This window comes from Microcebus murinus, chromosome 13 (genome assembly GCF_040939455.1).
Source record: "Microcebus murinus isolate Inina chromosome 13, M.murinus_Inina_mat1.0, whole genome shotgun sequence".
Lineage (NCBI taxonomy): Eukaryota > Metazoa > Chordata > Mammalia > Primates > Cheirogaleidae > Microcebus > Microcebus murinus.
The window spans coordinates 73,505,011-73,522,164 of record NC_134116.1 but is presented as its reverse complement, the minus strand read 5'-3'; the positions used below and the strand labels follow the sequence as shown (position 1 = coordinate 73,522,164).

Sequence of the window (17,154 nt, the reverse complement as noted above, 5' to 3'; positions counted from 1 at the left end):
TGGCCACACCCAACTGTGGGGTGGTCATAGGCTTCACTCTCCTGGTCAGCTGATGCCTACTGGCCAAACCACACTGGGTGCCCTTCCCCCAGGTTCTCACTTTCACGTTTTTGTCCTCACAGCTTCCATACTTTTGTGCCAATTTTGCAGTATATTTAAAATGAATTTAAAGGCATTTGATCCAGCCTTTTCAGATGTTTTCAGCAAGTTGGCTATTGAGGGTGTGTAGTCACCACACGGCAGGAAAGCAGGGCCTTGGTGGCATTCCTCACATCTCTCTATGCTGCCGTCTATAGAAGGTGCTCTTCCCCAGAACCGCTCATCGATGACCATGGGAGTCTTGGGAGGTCAGAATATTGATTCCTAGTTAATTGCTTACTGTTAACAAAAGATTAGATCCATCAACGTGGAATTGCCACTTTTTGAGTAGAAAAAAATCCTGTCGAATATTGACAAATCGACATGGTCCATTTTAGTGCTCTCCGTAGAAGGCGTGCTCTGCCTTGCTGTAGGAATTTTTGTCCTGTCTTACCCTTGCGGTGTGGCTGAGTGCTTCATTGCCTGTCTCCTGTCTTTCACAGATTGCCCTCTACATCTGGGACAAAGGCGGGGGGCCTGCCCTCACCCCCGTGCCTGAGTTCTGCACAGCTGCCGTGGACTCCAACTGTGCTACCACGTTCCGTTCTTTCCTCCCACTTTGTGTAAGTAACGCAAGGAAAACTTCCTCGCTCATCGAAGGGACGTTTACGTGCTGTGTGTAATAAAATCAACCTTTGCTCTGTGCCCAAAGAACTGTCTATCTGTCGTGTCCCTAGTGATAACAGCACTGCGAGTTAAGTGCTGCTGTTAGCGCGTCTCACGTGTGTCCTAGGAGAGAGAGGCACAGAGGAGGTAGTACCCACTTGCTCAAGGCTGCGTGGCTGGAAGGGGCGAGTGAGGGTTCTGACTGGTTCCTCGCTCCAGCGCCCCTGTGAGGTCCTGTTCGCCCCAGCGCTTCAGAGCCAATGTGCCCAGTCATTTGTTTGGTTGATGACATAGGATGTGTTGATTGGAATTTCTGTTCCATTTCCTGGAAAGGCAATTTCAAACATTTTCTGTGACACCCTAGCCTTCTCCACAAGCCTTTACTCTCTCAGCAGGGGACCCTGCCTTTAATCTCACCTGCGACCATCTAGGACAGGCTTCCTCAAACTATGGCCCGCAGGCCACATGCGGCCTGCTGAGGACATTTATCCGGTTCCCCGGGTGTTTTTGCCGCGGCTGCCTGTCCCGCTTAGCGGCCCACTTGTCCCAGGCCCACAGTGGGCATGTGTGGAATGTGCGCCGCACTCTCCAACGACCCTCTGACGGTCTGAGGGACAGTGAACTGGCCCCCTGTTTAAAAAGTTTGAGGACCCCTGCTCTAAGACTTTCAGAATAAACTTACTGGTCGTGGTGGACCCTTGGTCCAGTCCAGGGTAAGCCTGAAGACCCTGAAACTAACTAGGTTGTTAAGTTTTCATAAAGGAAAATATGTTCACCACCCTCAAATGTTTGTTATTCTCGAGTCGGTCACACAGCAGTTTGTGTGTGCTGTTTTAAAAGAAAACACAGTGTAATGTGGGGGAGAATCTGTCACGTGTGTGCGTCTCCCGCAGGGAAATCAGTCTTTGTAGATGCAATGGTTGCCCCTTACTGTCTCTCCTGGTGCCTTGAGTGACATGACAGAGCTGTGGCTAGATGTCACTGTAAACCAGCCCCAAATGATGTGGGAATTATGACTGATATTATTACAGGCCTGTGATAGGTAATAAAGGTAACAGGACACCCCCCGCCCCGCTCCTGCAGAGGCCTTGTTGTCAACAAACCCGTCTTGTGCCCGTTTCATCTGTGTGATCAGCCTGGCTCCAGGAACTCCCCACCCCATCGCCCAGGTGCTTGAAGTCACCCTACCTTTGGTGGAGGACAGACCATCCTTAGCCTAGACTTGGGTAACCAGTAAAGGGGCCATAGGGATACTTTCAACATTAAAGTAAGGCTGGGCCCAGAAAAGGGAGTCATCTCTTATTTTGTACTGCAAGATCCCCCTACTTCTTTCTGTTTGTCAAGATCTTCACAGCTGGAGAAAGGAAAGGAAGTTAACTAACATTTATTGGTCACTTCCTGTGTGCTCAGTAAATGTATATTAATAATAGCAGCCTTTTGGTGGTTACTGCTCCCTTTTCCTAAGTGAGCAGACTGAACTTCTGAGAGCTTAAGAAACTTGTTAAGGTGATGCTGTCTGCAGGGCAGAGCCGGAAGGCAGGTCCAGAGCTGGCTGACTTCAAAGGTTATGTTGTCAGCTGAACTACAGTTCCTTTTCTTCCCTAAAACTTTGTCCTGGAAATAGGTTTGATATCCCTGACCATGGGTTAATTTGAACTGTAGAGCATGTGAGATCTAATGTAGGTGTGAAGTTAAGATAAGGCTGACTCATGTGTGCATATATTTTTCTTGTTTTTTAGGGAGAACCAGTGAAGAAGGAGAATATTTTCGTTGCAGTAAAAACATGCAAGAAATTTCATGGTGACAGAAGTATGTTTGGGGTTATTCATTTTTATTGAACTTTTAAAATCCAAACTGCATTAAAAAAAATAAAAACGAGGTATAAACTCAAGAAAGGTATAATGACAAATGAGATGTTTAAATGGAAGCAGTTCGTTATTCCTCCTTGCACCACTGCCGTCACCAAGACCGATTAGGAAGGACAGTTTGATATCGAAACATGAGAGCTCATAGGCGGTGCTGTTTACAGCAGTATTTTAGGTTGGAAATGGAAAAGCTCAGTTGTGGCAGTCTTGGAGACGCTGTGAATTAACAATCCGTTTTGTCAAACAGTTTTCTATTATATCCATGCACGGTCTCTGCACTGTATAAAGAATATTAGAGCAGATTTCCAGGTAACAGTGCCAACAAAGACTCTTTTCTTGAAGATTGTTCCTTCTTTTTATATCTATTTCAAACGCACACATTGGAACTGTTTAATAAAGATATGTATTTGCTCACGAGTAGATATATTGGAGGGGAAAAAAAAGCTGCCTTAGAAACAGTGAGCTCTTCTTAAGGAAATCCTGGCATGCAGACGAATGTTGTTTTTATTCAAGTTTTTGGTGTCATTACAGATGCTGCCAAGTTATGGTGATAATGTAAAAAAAACAAAGACCATCCTACATATAAATAGACATAATTTCTCTCTTTTTGTACCTTATTTTAAGCAGCACTTGTCTGAAATTGAAAATTAGGCAGTGTTTTGCATTTTCTAATTTTAGTACATATTTTAATTTTTTTCCATGAAAAGACTGTCGATTTCACCAAGGATATGATATTTATGTAGGAGAGATTTCTAAACCAGCTGTCATTTTCATGGTATTGGAGCTATGGGGGGAAGTTCATTTATGTATTTTATGTGATAATATATATACAAATTATATTTTAAAGGGGAAGATATTTTAAAAATAAAATAATATTATAATATAGGATTAAAGTATTGTCCAAGGCATCAACATCAATAAAAATCTAGTTATAATCTATACTATCTTAAAAGTACATTAACTATAAACCTTTGTATTTATCTAAAATAATCACATTAAATTCCAAATTCTATTAAATCATCCTAAATAAATATATGCATTTGTTATACAAGGAGTCCTAAAACACTATGAAGAATCAATATATCAATAGATAAATTTTTCATTTATCATAAATTTAGCCTGAATTTAATATCCTTTTGCTTTTTTTGTGATCTGGAAGGGCTTTGTGAATTGACTTTGACAAATATCCTTTTAAAAAGGTGTCAGGGAAATTAACTGGACTGCATTTTATTTTATTTTATCTTCTTTTACAGCAAGCAGAAGAAGTGTTTGAATTGATATAATTGATCTTGAAGCTGCCCTTGGAGTAGTGATTGCTTTCATAATATTAATGTTCAGAATGGTGGTGGTGGTGGTGGTATTTTTTTCTTCTGAAACACATTTTGCAAGTGATAGTGAAGCCATAAAATTAGGGATACTTCTGTTGTATTTTTCATATCCTACAAAAAATGAAGAAAAAAAGTTTTTTTTAATTTGAATTTAGTAATTTTGAGTAATCTTACTACTTTCCTACTTTGCATAAGGTTGAGATAGTCTTTTTAGATATCTGTGAAATGCTTTTATGTTCAAATTTTGAGTCAAAGATCTTTAAAAATCACAAAATCTTAAAAAGCCCATTAGGAGCGTTATTAAAAACAAACTTCTTGAAGCCAGATGCATTGATTTGCTGCTGTTAATTTGATTCTTGGGGTCATGGAAACATGAAACCTAAAAGGTATCATGTAGCTTTCACAGTTGGGTTTTTGTGTCAAGCCATCTTTCCAACTTGGATGTGTTTGTTTGAAAAAATAGTCTAAGGCTGCAGGATTTTCGGGACCTGATATCCATTTTGCATGATGGAAATGAAGCCTGATAGGGCATTGGGTTCTGCCTCTCCTTTTAGAGGTCTGGACTAGCCACCAATTGGCCCAAAGAATTGTCCAGTAATCACATCAGTTACAATGACAATGCCACAATAACTGCTTCTAACTGCTAATCTTTTTTACATTTTCTGGTGTGTTTTTCACATGCATTCTGTCATCTGATTTCATGTTAACAGTTCCTTGTGATGTGATAATTATTGTTATTCACTTGATATTATAGAGATGATGTAGGGAAGTATGGAATGATACACAACTGGCCCAATTTCTCATTGCCTATTGAGTAGGAGAGCCAAGGACTCTGGTTTTCTGGCTCCTAACTCTCAGACTCTTTCCACCATGGCACCGCTGTACTGTAATCTCCTTGGATGTGTTACAAACCCAACACTTGATAAATGGTCTTAGATATTCATGGTGATGCCCTGCTATGCTCAAGGTCAGTTTTGACTGTGAAAGTGGCTTTTCATTTTCAGTAGCAATGGGCATGGCAAGGAACTGAAACCCGCACAGGATCTAAAATACAGGTAGAGCTGGGAATCTAGACTGCCACTCCTGTCTTAGCGTGTCACCGCTACACTCTCGTAGAATACACGGACTGGGTGTTTTTCTTTTTCTCTCTTTTTTTTTTTTTTTGACTTTTCTTTCCCTGTGCACTCTGTGGTAGAAATACTGGAAGTAACAAAGGCTAAATGACAGTGAAGAAAAAAAAACATGAGTAAGAAACTGTATTTATCTTAGGAAAATTGAGAATGGGCTACACTGATACTTGTGGGCACACTATCCCCAAGCACTGAGCAGAAGAGGACACTAGTGATGGCCCCCTCTGCCGGTTCATTATAGTGCTGGTCACCTCCTGGGATGAGGATGAGGGAGGGAACACACTCCAGTTAAGGCTCTAGTCATTAAAGTCATGGCAAGGGATAATGTACATTGAATTTATTTTTTTTTATATTCTCATGGAAGAATTGATAATAAAACCAAGTTATAAAATGAAGAAATACTTTAAATATTATATTTATTTATTTGCCTAACAATGAAACATTTATGTAACTGCTTTTGTCTGGATTCTGATTTAAATGAAGCAGAGCATTCTTAGGACACAGTTAGCAGCAATAAATTCTGTTAGAAAAAATATATTCTATCTTTTGGTTCAAGAAAGTAATACATATTGACATCATTGAGACAGCATCACTGAGAGGCAAGCATGTAGTAGGATATTAAAGAAACTGTATTATATAAGGTGATGAGTTAGGAATAGCATGTTGAATTATATTTAAGCACAGAGATCTCTGGAGTTTTAATGTTCAGCTTGATTATCTCCTCTTGGGTTATATGTTTTCCGTGGTGTGTGTAAAGTTTTCTGGCGGTAAAAGAAACGGGGGGGGGGGGGGGAGAGAGAGAGGGAGAGAGAGGGAGGGAGAGAGGAGAGAGAGTGGGGCCAAACAATGTGACTTTATTGTGTGCTCCCTGGTGAGGTCTGCGGGGCCTAAGAGAGGGGAGCCTGAGAAGTCACGTCCATTTGGAGGGGGTGCGGGCCTTTATACTGTTTGGATTGGGCTAGGGACTTTTGGCAGGAAGAGCTGGGGAGACCTTTGGTGGGCATTGAGAAAGGGCTGGCGGTATTTGTGGAATCCAGGAGCCAAAAACTTTATCTGGGTGGACATCCAGGTGTTGTTTGTTTTCAGTGGGGCCTGGCAGTTCTCCTTGGCAGGTCTGGCCTCGTGAACCTTTTCCTTTTGATCTAGGGAGGGGAGGGGGGCCTGCCACCAGCCTTACAGTGTGATGTTGAGCTGTTGGAAAACCTTACGAATTTTCTTTGCATCCTTTTGCCGTGCAGTTCGTGTGCACGTCTCATGGACCTCGTGACAGCCCTGTCTTTGTTTATCACATGGTGCGTTGTGAGACACTCTCCTCCTGCAGTCTCCCTCTACTTAAAGAGGTTAAATTGCCATTTGCTATGCCTTTAGTTCCTTTTCACAGCTCCCTGAGCTCTTAAAAATTAGCACCTTATTTCTTTCCGTTTTTTTTTTTTTTTTTAAACCTATTTGTTATCTTTACTGCTGTGATCTTGTCTAGAAGAGGCAAATCTGAACAAATTGATTAAAAGGAGTGTTTGGTGGCTGGTGTTCTCTGATTAAAGAGGCTTACAGGTACTGCAGCACAATCTGCTTATTTAAAAGCTGAGGCTTGAATTAAAATGCAGCCAGATGGAAAGCCACACTCTAATCAGATGAGGTGATTAGATTAATTATTGAAGAGAGGAGGAGGGGGTCAGGTGTTGCCTGTTTCGGTTGTTTCCCTGGCCATTGAATCACAGATGTTCCAGATTGCCCTAGAATGTTATTTTAGATCATCCAGAAGGGAAGCTTTTCTGTCTTAGAATTGGAGCACACCGGTGTTGTGTGTGTCCTGAGCCCTCTCCTGAGAAGAGAAGTGCAATCAGGATTTTATTTTGTGGACACTGACACACAAGGTCCATCTGCCAGGCAAAAGGAGCAGATTCCTTAAAATCAAAGCAGCCATTCACATATGATTGTGTTTGAGATTTTATGAAGTGTTCGAGCGTCAAGTTCACTGTAATATGTAATCTGAGACAGTTTTGCAAGTCAGTTTCCTGGGGGTAAAAATGTGTGTTCTATCCTCATGGTGAGACACAGCTCCTGTTTAGAGTCTAGAAAACTCTAAGGAAGATTTATGCCATCTGTGCAGCTGGGGGTTTTTTAATAGTAAAATTTTAACTTTGTTCCAATTTTAAGTTCTCCTGTGGCAAACTTTCTGGAAAGAAGCATTCACTATTATTTTATTATGTGATAAAAAGTATGCTTCTCTTTATTGAAAATGAGATACTATATCATGTAGCTGTATTGAAGTATTTTCTCAAAGTTTATATCTTTAGGAATACAATGCCTCAGTACAACATAAAATATTTTGTAAATAATAGAATGAATTCATTTTAGAATTTAAATAATGCTAATAAAGTAGACCAATATTTTAAAAGTTTAACCTGTTCAGAATCAACCCTCGTTGAAGATAAACCCTTAACCTGCTATTATAGAAGACTTAACCTTGGCTTTAAATTCTTTACAGCTAGTAGATGGGACAAAACCACAGGTATATTAATGAGGGGAGAGATGATACAAAGTGCTAATAACTACTTTATGTATTATAGAATCATACTATTTTAAACTGCTTGGCCTATTTTTAAATGATTGATAATGGTTGTACCTGTCTTGTACCGAAGGATGAATTGCCATTATGAATAAAACCTTCCTTTAAACTAGTTTCCAAAAATAGCCCTAGGCTTTTTATTGAAACTCCTATAAAGTTTCAGTCCTCATTCAAGTATTTATTGAACACCTAGTATGGCCTAGGCCCTGTGCCAGGTGTTGGGGAATGAGTCACGCACATAGTAATTGTTACCTTTAGTATAATATCTGTTTCACCTCTTTCAAATTAAACCTGAAAGGGTGTAGTTAGGTATAGCAATTGGAGAGCTAACTCATACTTTATTTTAACTTCATTTAAGTCATTAAGCTAATTGAGAAGAAACACCTGTGCTGTTTAATAAACCTATTAGAGCAAAAAGGACTGAAGGCCTAATGGCTGAGGAATTGAAAGCAGCGTTTGCACAGCCTGCAGGGCCCATGCTAGGGACTGAGGAAAGTTCTTAACCTTTCCTCGCAGCTGCTTCCAGCATTATGCAGTGCAGGACATTTAACCCAAGTGTGTGAACTTTCAGTGGCTGCAAACTGCAGGGAGCCCTTTCTGGGGTAAGCTCTCTTATTATATGCAAAGCAAATAATAAGACTGCCACTGCACTGCCTGGGTTGAGATTTTTGTTCTACTGAAATTTGGAAGTAAAACAGAGTGAGGTTTTTTTTTTTTGTCTTTTTTTTTTTCAGAGTGAGGTTTTTAAAGATTTCTTTTTCTTTTCTTGTCCTCCAGCAACCTTATCTATTATTTAGTGCGACTTTGACCATTTTGACACAGGGAAATACTTAGAACTATATCCCTTTCTGTGGTTGCAGAAAAATTATATTTTATTGTATGAAAATAATATTGAATGGGTAATTTGGTGATAATTTTAGCAAATGTCCAGAATTGATCATTGTTTTTTTCTTTTTAAAGCCAGTGAATAATGGATTAGAAAATGATGCACTTTTTTATTTTATATATACGGGCTTTCTGAGCTAGACTCAGAATTTGCTGATGTATGCAGCTAAACACTGAAATTTCACATTGCAGTGTCAGCTTTTGCATATAATTTGTTTTGATTTGGGCCTGGAAAAAGGGAAAGTTACGTGATCTGATAAAGTCTGAAAAAGTTAAGTGAAAATTTGGTTCATCAGAGTTTAGATGCTTAACAGGGTGTAAAATCTAAATGTGGCATTTTCTGTTTAAAAAACAACAGAAACCGGGCCGGGCGCGGTGGCTCACGACTGTAATCCTAGCTCTCTGGAAGGCCAAGGTGGGCGGATTGCTCGAGGTCAGGAGTTCGAAACCAGCCTGAGCAAGAGCAAGACCCTGTCTCTACTATAAATAGAAAGAAAATAATTGGCCAACTAATGTATGTAGAAAAAATGAGCCGGGCATGGTGGCACATGCCTGTAGTCCCAGCTACTTGGGAGGCTGAGGCAGCAGGATTGCTTGAGCCCAGGAGTTTGAGGTTGCTGTGAGCTAGGCTGACGCCACGGCACTCACTCTAGCCTAGGCAACAAAGTGAGATTCTGTCTCAAAACAAACAAACAAACAAACAAAAACAGAAACCTTTTAAAATTCAGAGATGCATAGAGAGTAATTCTTTTTACAAAGTATAGAAGAAAATAATTACTTGGAGAATTGGTCAGGTGAATTAAGTAGTGATCAGTCTGAATGCTAGGTATGCATTGGAAGACCTACAGACCTACAGACCTACCTTTGAGCATCTAAACCTAAAATGCAGAATACCAGGAAAGTTTTCTGTTGTTTATGTTTATTATGTTAAAACAATTTATCTGTTAATGATAGAGTTTTAAAGTCTGCAGTGGTTCTCAATCTTATTTCTTGCACTCTTTTCAAAAGCACATCATAATACCACCCATTGTGTGCAGTAGTTCTTGATGCCAAGATCGTGTCCTTTGTACGGGTGGATGGTCCTGTTAGAATCTTTGGGTGGGGACATGCATAGTTTGCAAAGGCCTTCCCACACTCCTTTGTAAGAGGGATGAATTTATATATCAGCCAGAACCACAATGAAGATTAACATCCTTAGAGGTATTTATATTCCCCACCTGCCCCAGAACACATTTTAAATATCCACTTGTGGGTATGTTAAATGAATTAACCTGTTGGGAAAAGAGAAAAATTAGCTAAAATTAATTTAAACACAACAGTATAATCAAACTAGAAAACTTATGACTGTATGGAAGTAAGTATATTTATCACCAGGAATGAGAAATAATTGACTGTGGAGGATATTGCAAATGCTCCTAAAAGAGGGTTCTAGTCATGCTGTCCTCAGCAGTGTTGGCATTTCCCAGGGTTGAAAGCAAGCTCTGAGTCTTGGAGTACCTGAAGAGCAAGTAATGTTTCTCTTCCTTTGTAGGCGATTGTACTCCCCTTTTGAGTTTTCAAGGTTGCCTATGTAATTGTGCCGGTGATTGTCACCTCTGTAATTTTTTCAGTACCCATCGTCAAGCAGACTTGGGAGGGCCAGGCAAGTCTCATCGAGTACTACAGTGACCATGCTGAAAGCTCCATTCCTACTGTGGATTTGGGCATTCCTAATACAGACAGAGGTGGGTCCTTAAGTCTTACTGCTCTCCTTATTAAAAATCCCCATTCTGTAAATATAGTAAATTAAGTTAGGATAAAAATGAAATATTTTACAAGTACTATAATCTTTTGTTTCATATAAGTTTTTTTCCTTCTTCCCCCACCCAACATATTTACTCACAGATATAGACTGGTTCCTTCAAATTAAGGGTTTTATAGTACAAACGGTTGCACATTTTTAGTAGGTTATGTTGCTATAATTGAGCCCATGACAGTTACAATAGAGTTTAATGGTAGATTTTTCATACCTTCCTTGCAGCCATAATGAGGCATCCAAAGTTAATTTACCCCACACAAAGCTTTTATCCTCAAAAGCCTTATAGTCTAGTTCACATTTTGTATGTATCTCTGAGTAGCACCTAACCACATTCTATATTGGCTATATGTAGAGTAAGCTCTGTTATGTATGTTATATCTAATTAGTAAATTGTTGGAAGTATACCTGCTTATCTCTTCAGATTGTAGGTCTTCTATTTAAAAACCTTTTTATTTGAAAAAATGGAAGTGTAAATTTGGCCATTTCATCTTCAGGTGTTATTTATCTTAATTTTTATCTGTTTTATTATGGAGGACCAAAAACTAAAGAAATAGTGTGAACATGATTCTTTAGTTTTTGGTTCATCCATGATATTTTATGAATAAAAAAATAAAAGTAGCAAGCTGATTAGTTTGTTCTATAATTTATCTTGATTATTTTATGTTAGTGTCACTCATAATTCCTTGATTATTATAGTACAGTGTATAATTAGATATGCCATTCCAGTAGTTTTCAGGTCTTCCCACAAGGTTAAGGAAATTACTGAGTCAGTTGCTATTTATTTTGGAAAAACTATTTTAGATGGAATTTTCTTTTTTTTTCTTTTCTTGTTAACCTCACAAAGGTTAACCTTGTTAACCTTTAAGTCTCTTTTTGAGACTTTTTAGATTGGCTTTAATAATCATTTATTTATTCATGCATTCCTTATTTAATTTCTTCAGTTCTAGTCTGACTTTATTATTACCTATATTTATATTTAATTTTATTCCAAAAAGGAATTTGAGATGGCTTTCAAAAATATATATTGTAACAGTTAAAAATAAAGAGATCAAGAATAAGGAAAATAAAGGTCAAATAGAATAATTTAATGTTAATTAATATAAGTTAATATTAGTTTGTTCTCCACTCAGTCACCAAATGATTAGTCAAATGAGGGGCATGTTCCTATCTATCAACTTGAGTTCTCTTCCCAATCGTTTTAATCTTACCTCAGTCCAGGCATTTATCATTAAAGCATTGTAATTTATCTGTTGGCATTTGAAGGGTGCCTGCTATTAAACAACATATCTTTAGTGCATATCTTAGCACCTGCCACACCGCCTGGCATGTTAGAAACTTGGTAGTAAATATTTACAAAATAAATGAAGGTATAATCTTCTACTTTTGCACCGTTGCTTGCCTGTGGTTGCAGAGTTCTGACAGTTCCTTCAGAATAAGCATATCTAAGAAAAGCTGCCAGGCTTCTACAATTGCTGTGGGGCTTACAACTTTCTTGTTTGTCTGGACTGAAGATACTGATTCTGTCTCTGCCTCAGCTTATCTGTGTGACCATGTGTCATCCCCCCAGTCTCTCCAGGTCTCCATTTCCTCTTGTGAGAAATGAATGGCTTAGACATCATGATCTGTAAAGTTCCTGCTGGTTCATTATATCTATGAAAATTAGAGAAGGCTAATTTTTTTTTAAATTTCAAATTAAGGTGCATGTTGTCTTCCAAGCTTTTACTTATAACATTTTTAAAACTAAAAAAAAAAAAATGAATTCTGTATATTGTAGAGAAAATAATGCATTTCAAGTTTTGTTCTTGCCTTTCCCAGGTCATTGTGGAAAGACATTTGCCATTTTGGAAAGATTTCTGAATCGTAGCCATGACAAAATAGCATGGTTAGTCATTGTGGATGATGATACGTTAATAAGGTAAGGAGTCATTCTCATCCTAAATGGTTTTAAATTCTACATATTCAAAAAAACTATGACGGGTACTTCTTCCAGCCAAAGTAGAGTACCAGGAATGGGATTTACCCTTCCATCTGAAACAATCTCTCAAAAGAACAAAATGTATGAAATACAGGTTGTGAAGACACTAGACATCAGGCAGCGAAGGGCAGCGGTCGCTGAGAGACGCGGTGCAGGTGAGGTGAGCCGGTGGCTGCCCCAGCTGGCTGCCCTGGAGTTGGAGTCCCCGTCACTGCTGAGGGAAGGGGCTCCAGGCAGGACCAGCAGACTCTGAGTGGAGGGGTGGAGCCGAGAGTTTCAGGAGACGTAGACTGTTGGAGTTTGCAGTCTTAAGTCTGAAACCATACGTGTAGGGATGAAAACTACATAGTCTGAGGTGAAAAACCTGCTCCATGGAATTAACAGCAAACTAGACATTGCAGGAGAAAATATCATGAACTTGTATATGTTATAGCTATTCAAAGTAAAACACAAAGATAAAAAATAATTTCGGAAAATGATCAGAGCATCACTGAACTTGTGGGACAATTTCAGGTGGCCTTATATATATGTATTTGGAGTCCCCAAAGAGAAGGGACATGTAACAAATATTTAAAGAAATATTTTCCCAAATTTGAATGAAATCTATAAGCCTACAGCACCAAGTAGCTCAGTGAACCCCAAGCACAACTGTGAGCTCAAAAGCAGAACACAGCCACCTCCAAGAATGCAATGATGATGTCATCTTGAGCAACATCTTGTCTAACATTTATTGCATCTGTACCTGCATCACTTGTGCTGTCAATCTTTACCACAGCTATTCCACCTGACACTTTTGCCAGATATTCACCTTTTCTTTTTTATTCATAGTTACTAGCAATAATATCTAACTGCACAATGATGTCTTAAATGTGGTTTTCAGTTTGAGCCTTGTTACCTTTTCCTTTCGAGACTCTTACATCACCCTTGATCACGATGAACTCTCTAGCTTGTCCCAAGTCATGAGGCTGAATAATTGCAAGATTTAGGGTCAACCCCTCTTCTTCATGATTAACAATAGCCACATCTTCAAGTTGGTCTTTCTATTATAACAGAAACCTGGAGCTTTGACTTCCAGAAGACCAACAAACATTTGGGGACATGAAAAATATCTTGAATGTAAAATTCAAAAACTAGGAAAAAATAACGGACAACAAAAGGGAAGAAATGAAACCAGAATTTAATGGACTCAAAAAAGAAACAGAAGAAAATGACAAATTCATATGTGAGATTATGACTAACTTATAAAATATTAAAATGTAAACAAATTCAAATGAAAATTTAATAAGGGACATGGAGGAAAATTAGGAAAGCAATCAATAAAATGAAAATAGGATAAAGAAGTTAAAGGGTTAGAAAAAGAGTGGTTGAGATGAATGTGGCAAAGAAGTCCATTACATATGTAATTGGAGTCCCTGATTGAAGAACAAAAAGACAGAAATAATATTTAAATTACCAGAAATAAAAGGAGACCTTATTCTATACATTGAAAGGGCCCAGTGGGTACCATGGGAAATAGACCTGGAATTATCACCTTTTCACATATCTTAGTAAAATGATTAGATTTTAAAGATAAAGTCGTCTGAGTCTCCAGGCACAATGATGAAATAACTAAAAAGCAAGAAAATTAGACTGGCATCAGACTTCTCAAAATATAATATAAAAAGCCTGGTAAGCAGTGGGGGAACATTTTTAACAAACTCAAATTGTGAATCACAGATATTTTTTTTGGTAGAGCCAAGCTATTTTTGCTAATGTTTCCTCATTCAGTTTTATCTTCTTTTGAAGGTCATAGTTCTTTTCTTTTACAATTTCAGTGTCCTTGAAGTATTTCTTTTCTTTTTCCTGGTTCTGATTTTTTATTGTGTCTGTTCCAGTCTCAGCATGGCAATTTCACCCTGCAGTATACAGTTTGTACTCAACAGTTCTTTTTTCTTTTTCACATCTGTGAGAAACCTCAGAATATATTTTCTTTTGAGCCATTTCTATCTTCCTTTGTCTGCAAAGGTGACTGGTCAGAATCCCATCTTATAACGTTCTGGCGTTCTGTTCTCGATAGAAAGTTGCCTCTGGGTGTCATTTTGCTCTTGCACTGTGTTTACCAGTTTATTATAAAAACGTCACACCAGGCACGGATGAAGAGAAGCGCAGGGCGAAGCGTGGGGCGAAGCATAGGGCGAGGGGCACAGAGCTTCCGCGCCCTCCCTGGGTGCCACCCTCCAGGAACCTCCACACGTCCAGCCATGGGGATGCCCCTTATGTTTAAATATATAAAATATTAGCACGCTTCCTGCAGCAGTCAGAGCTCTTCAGAGAGACACGACGGATGGGACGTACGCCGAACGGAGTTTAGCCGGGAGGGCAGGCCCATGTAGGGTAGAGGATGAGCAGAGCCTGGCATGGGGCTCAGTCCGAGTCCAAAACCTCAAAGCCAGGAAAGCCAACAGTCCACTCTGCCCTTGCTAGTCTGGTCAGTCACCCCGGCCAACACCGTAAATCCCTTCTTAGCCTGCTGACTCAGAGGCATGAGGGGCCCAAAGTGGCCAGGTGGCAGTCTTGATTTTTCAGTTCAGTGGAATCGCTGTTGTGCCTACTGGTGGAAGTACTCCTCCTGCTGGAATTAAGACCTCCATAGCCAGCAGAACATAGTATCATCGGACTAGGAAGCAAACGTTTTGCTAGTGGGTCACCAGTGGTGATGGTGATGGTGCCACTCCCATTCCACCTCTTGATTCCTGGACCCCTGCATCCCAGCCATGGGAGAAGCAGTTCCATATACTGGATGCTGATTTAGAGCATACACAGCCTTCTGGAGAACTGTGCTCTAGCCTTGTAGAGCGCTGTCACCTGACTGGTGCTGTAACTGTGACTTCAAAAGACCACTGCACCATTCTGTGAAGCCAGCTGCTTCAGGATGGCGGAACATGGCCAGACCAGTGAGTGTCACAGGTGTGAGCCACTGCTGCACGTCTTTGGCTGTGAAGCGAGTTTGTTGGTTGGAAGCAGTGCTGTATGGAATACCATGGGAGTGGATAAGGCATCCTGTGAGTCCACAGATGGCAGTTTTGTCAGAAGCATTACATGCAGGAAAGGAAAATCCACATCCAGAGCAAGTGTCTGTTCTAGTAAGGACAAAACACTGCCCCTTCCGTGATGGAAGTGGCCCAGTGTAATCAACCTGCCACCAGGTTGCTGCCTGATTGCCCTGAGGAATGGTGCCATATTGCGGGCTCAGTGTTGGTCTCTGCTGTTGGCAGCCTGGGCACTCAGCGCTAGCCACGGCCAGTTCTTCCTTGGTGAGTGCACGTCTGTGTTGCTGACCCTATGCGTCACCTCCGCCCCTGCCACTGTGGCCACTTTGTGGGTTTTTTTGTTTTTGTTTTTGTTTGTTTTGAGACAGAGTCTCACTTTGTTGCCCAGGCTGGAGTGAGTGCAGTGGCATCAGCCTAGCTCACAGCAACCTCAACCTTCTGGCCTCAAGCGATCTTACTGCCTCAGCCTCCCGAGTAGCTGGGACTACAAGCATGTGCCACCATGCCTGGCTAATTTTTTGTATATATATTTTTAGTTGGTCAATTAATTTCTTTCTATTTTTAGTAGAGATGGTTTAGTAGGCTGGTTTCGAACTCCTGACCTCGAGCAATCCACCTGCCTCGGCCTCCCAGAGTGCTAGGATTACAGGTGTGAGCCACCATGCCTGGCCCACCATGGCCACTTTGTTCTTGAGCCCACTGGGCTATGATGGGGTGGCTGGGGAAAGAGGCTGAGTGATGTCTACAGAACAGGTCCTTCCATCCACTTGATTATTAAAGTCCTCCCCTACTGCGATCACCCTTTGGTGAGCATTTACATGAGGCATAAAGACCTGCTTGGGAGGAAGGCACCATCTTGGAAGCAGAGGGCACTGCTTGCCAGACACCGAACCTGCTGGAGCCTTGATCCTAGACTTCCAGCCTCCAGAACCATGAGAAATATAGTTCTATTGTTTACAAGTCACTCATTCTGTGATATTTTGTGATAGCAGCACAAATGGTCTGAGATATGCCACCAACAGGCTAAAAAGACAACCCACAGAATGGGAGAAAATATTTGAAAATCATATATCTGATAAGGGATTAATATCCAGAATATATAGAGAACCCCTAAACCTCAACAAAAAAGCAAACAACACAATTCAGAAATGGGCACAGAACTTAGACATTTCTCCAAGCAAGGCCAACAAATGGCCAATAAGCACATGAGAAGATGCTCAGCATCACTAATCGTTAGGGAAATGCAAATCACAACTACAGTCTCCCACCCATTAGGATGGCTACTGTCAAAAAAAAAAACAACAAAAAACCCAAAAGACAAAAAAATGACAACTGTTGGAGAAATTGGAACCCTTGTGCACTGTTGGTAGGAATGTTAAATGGAGTAGCCTCTGTGGAAAACAGTGTGGCAGTTCCTTTAAAAGTTAAAAATAGAATTACCATGTGATCTAGTGATTCCATCTCTGGTTATACACCCAAAAGAATTGAAAGCAGGGTATCAAAGAGGTATTTATACACTCATGTTATATACCCAGCATTATTCACAAAAACTAAAATGTGGAAGCAGCTGAGTGACCATCAACAGATGAATGAATAAGCAGAATATAGTACATCCATATTTTATCCATAGAATGTTATTTAGCCTTAAATAAGGAAGGATATTCTGCAATATGCTACAGCATGGATAAACTTTGAGGACATTATGCTAAGTAAAATAAGTCACAAAAAGATAATTATTCTATGATTCCATTTATATGAGGTATTTAGTCAAAATCAGAGACAGAAAACAGAATGTTGATTGCCAGGGACTGGGGGATTGAGGGATGTCTGG

The 17,154-nt window shown here is 40.0% G+C and overlaps 1 protein-coding gene across 2 annotated transcripts in view; it reads left to right on the top strand.

The window, feature by feature from the left end:
- Positions 1-17,154, top strand: part of B3GLCT (beta 3-glucosyltransferase) — a 95,230-nt gene that overhangs the window by 61,153 nt on the left and 16,923 nt on the right. For both annotated transcript variants that reach the window (XM_020290449.2, XM_020290450.2), the window contains exons 9-12: positions 582-701; positions 2,484-2,553; positions 10,132-10,245; positions 12,135-12,234. In XM_020290449.2, the coding sequence (XP_020146038.2) occupies positions 582-701; positions 2,484-2,553; positions 10,132-10,245; positions 12,135-12,234 (404 nt within the window). The remainder of the gene's footprint in view (positions 1-581; positions 702-2,483; positions 2,554-10,131; positions 10,246-12,134; positions 12,235-17,154) is intronic.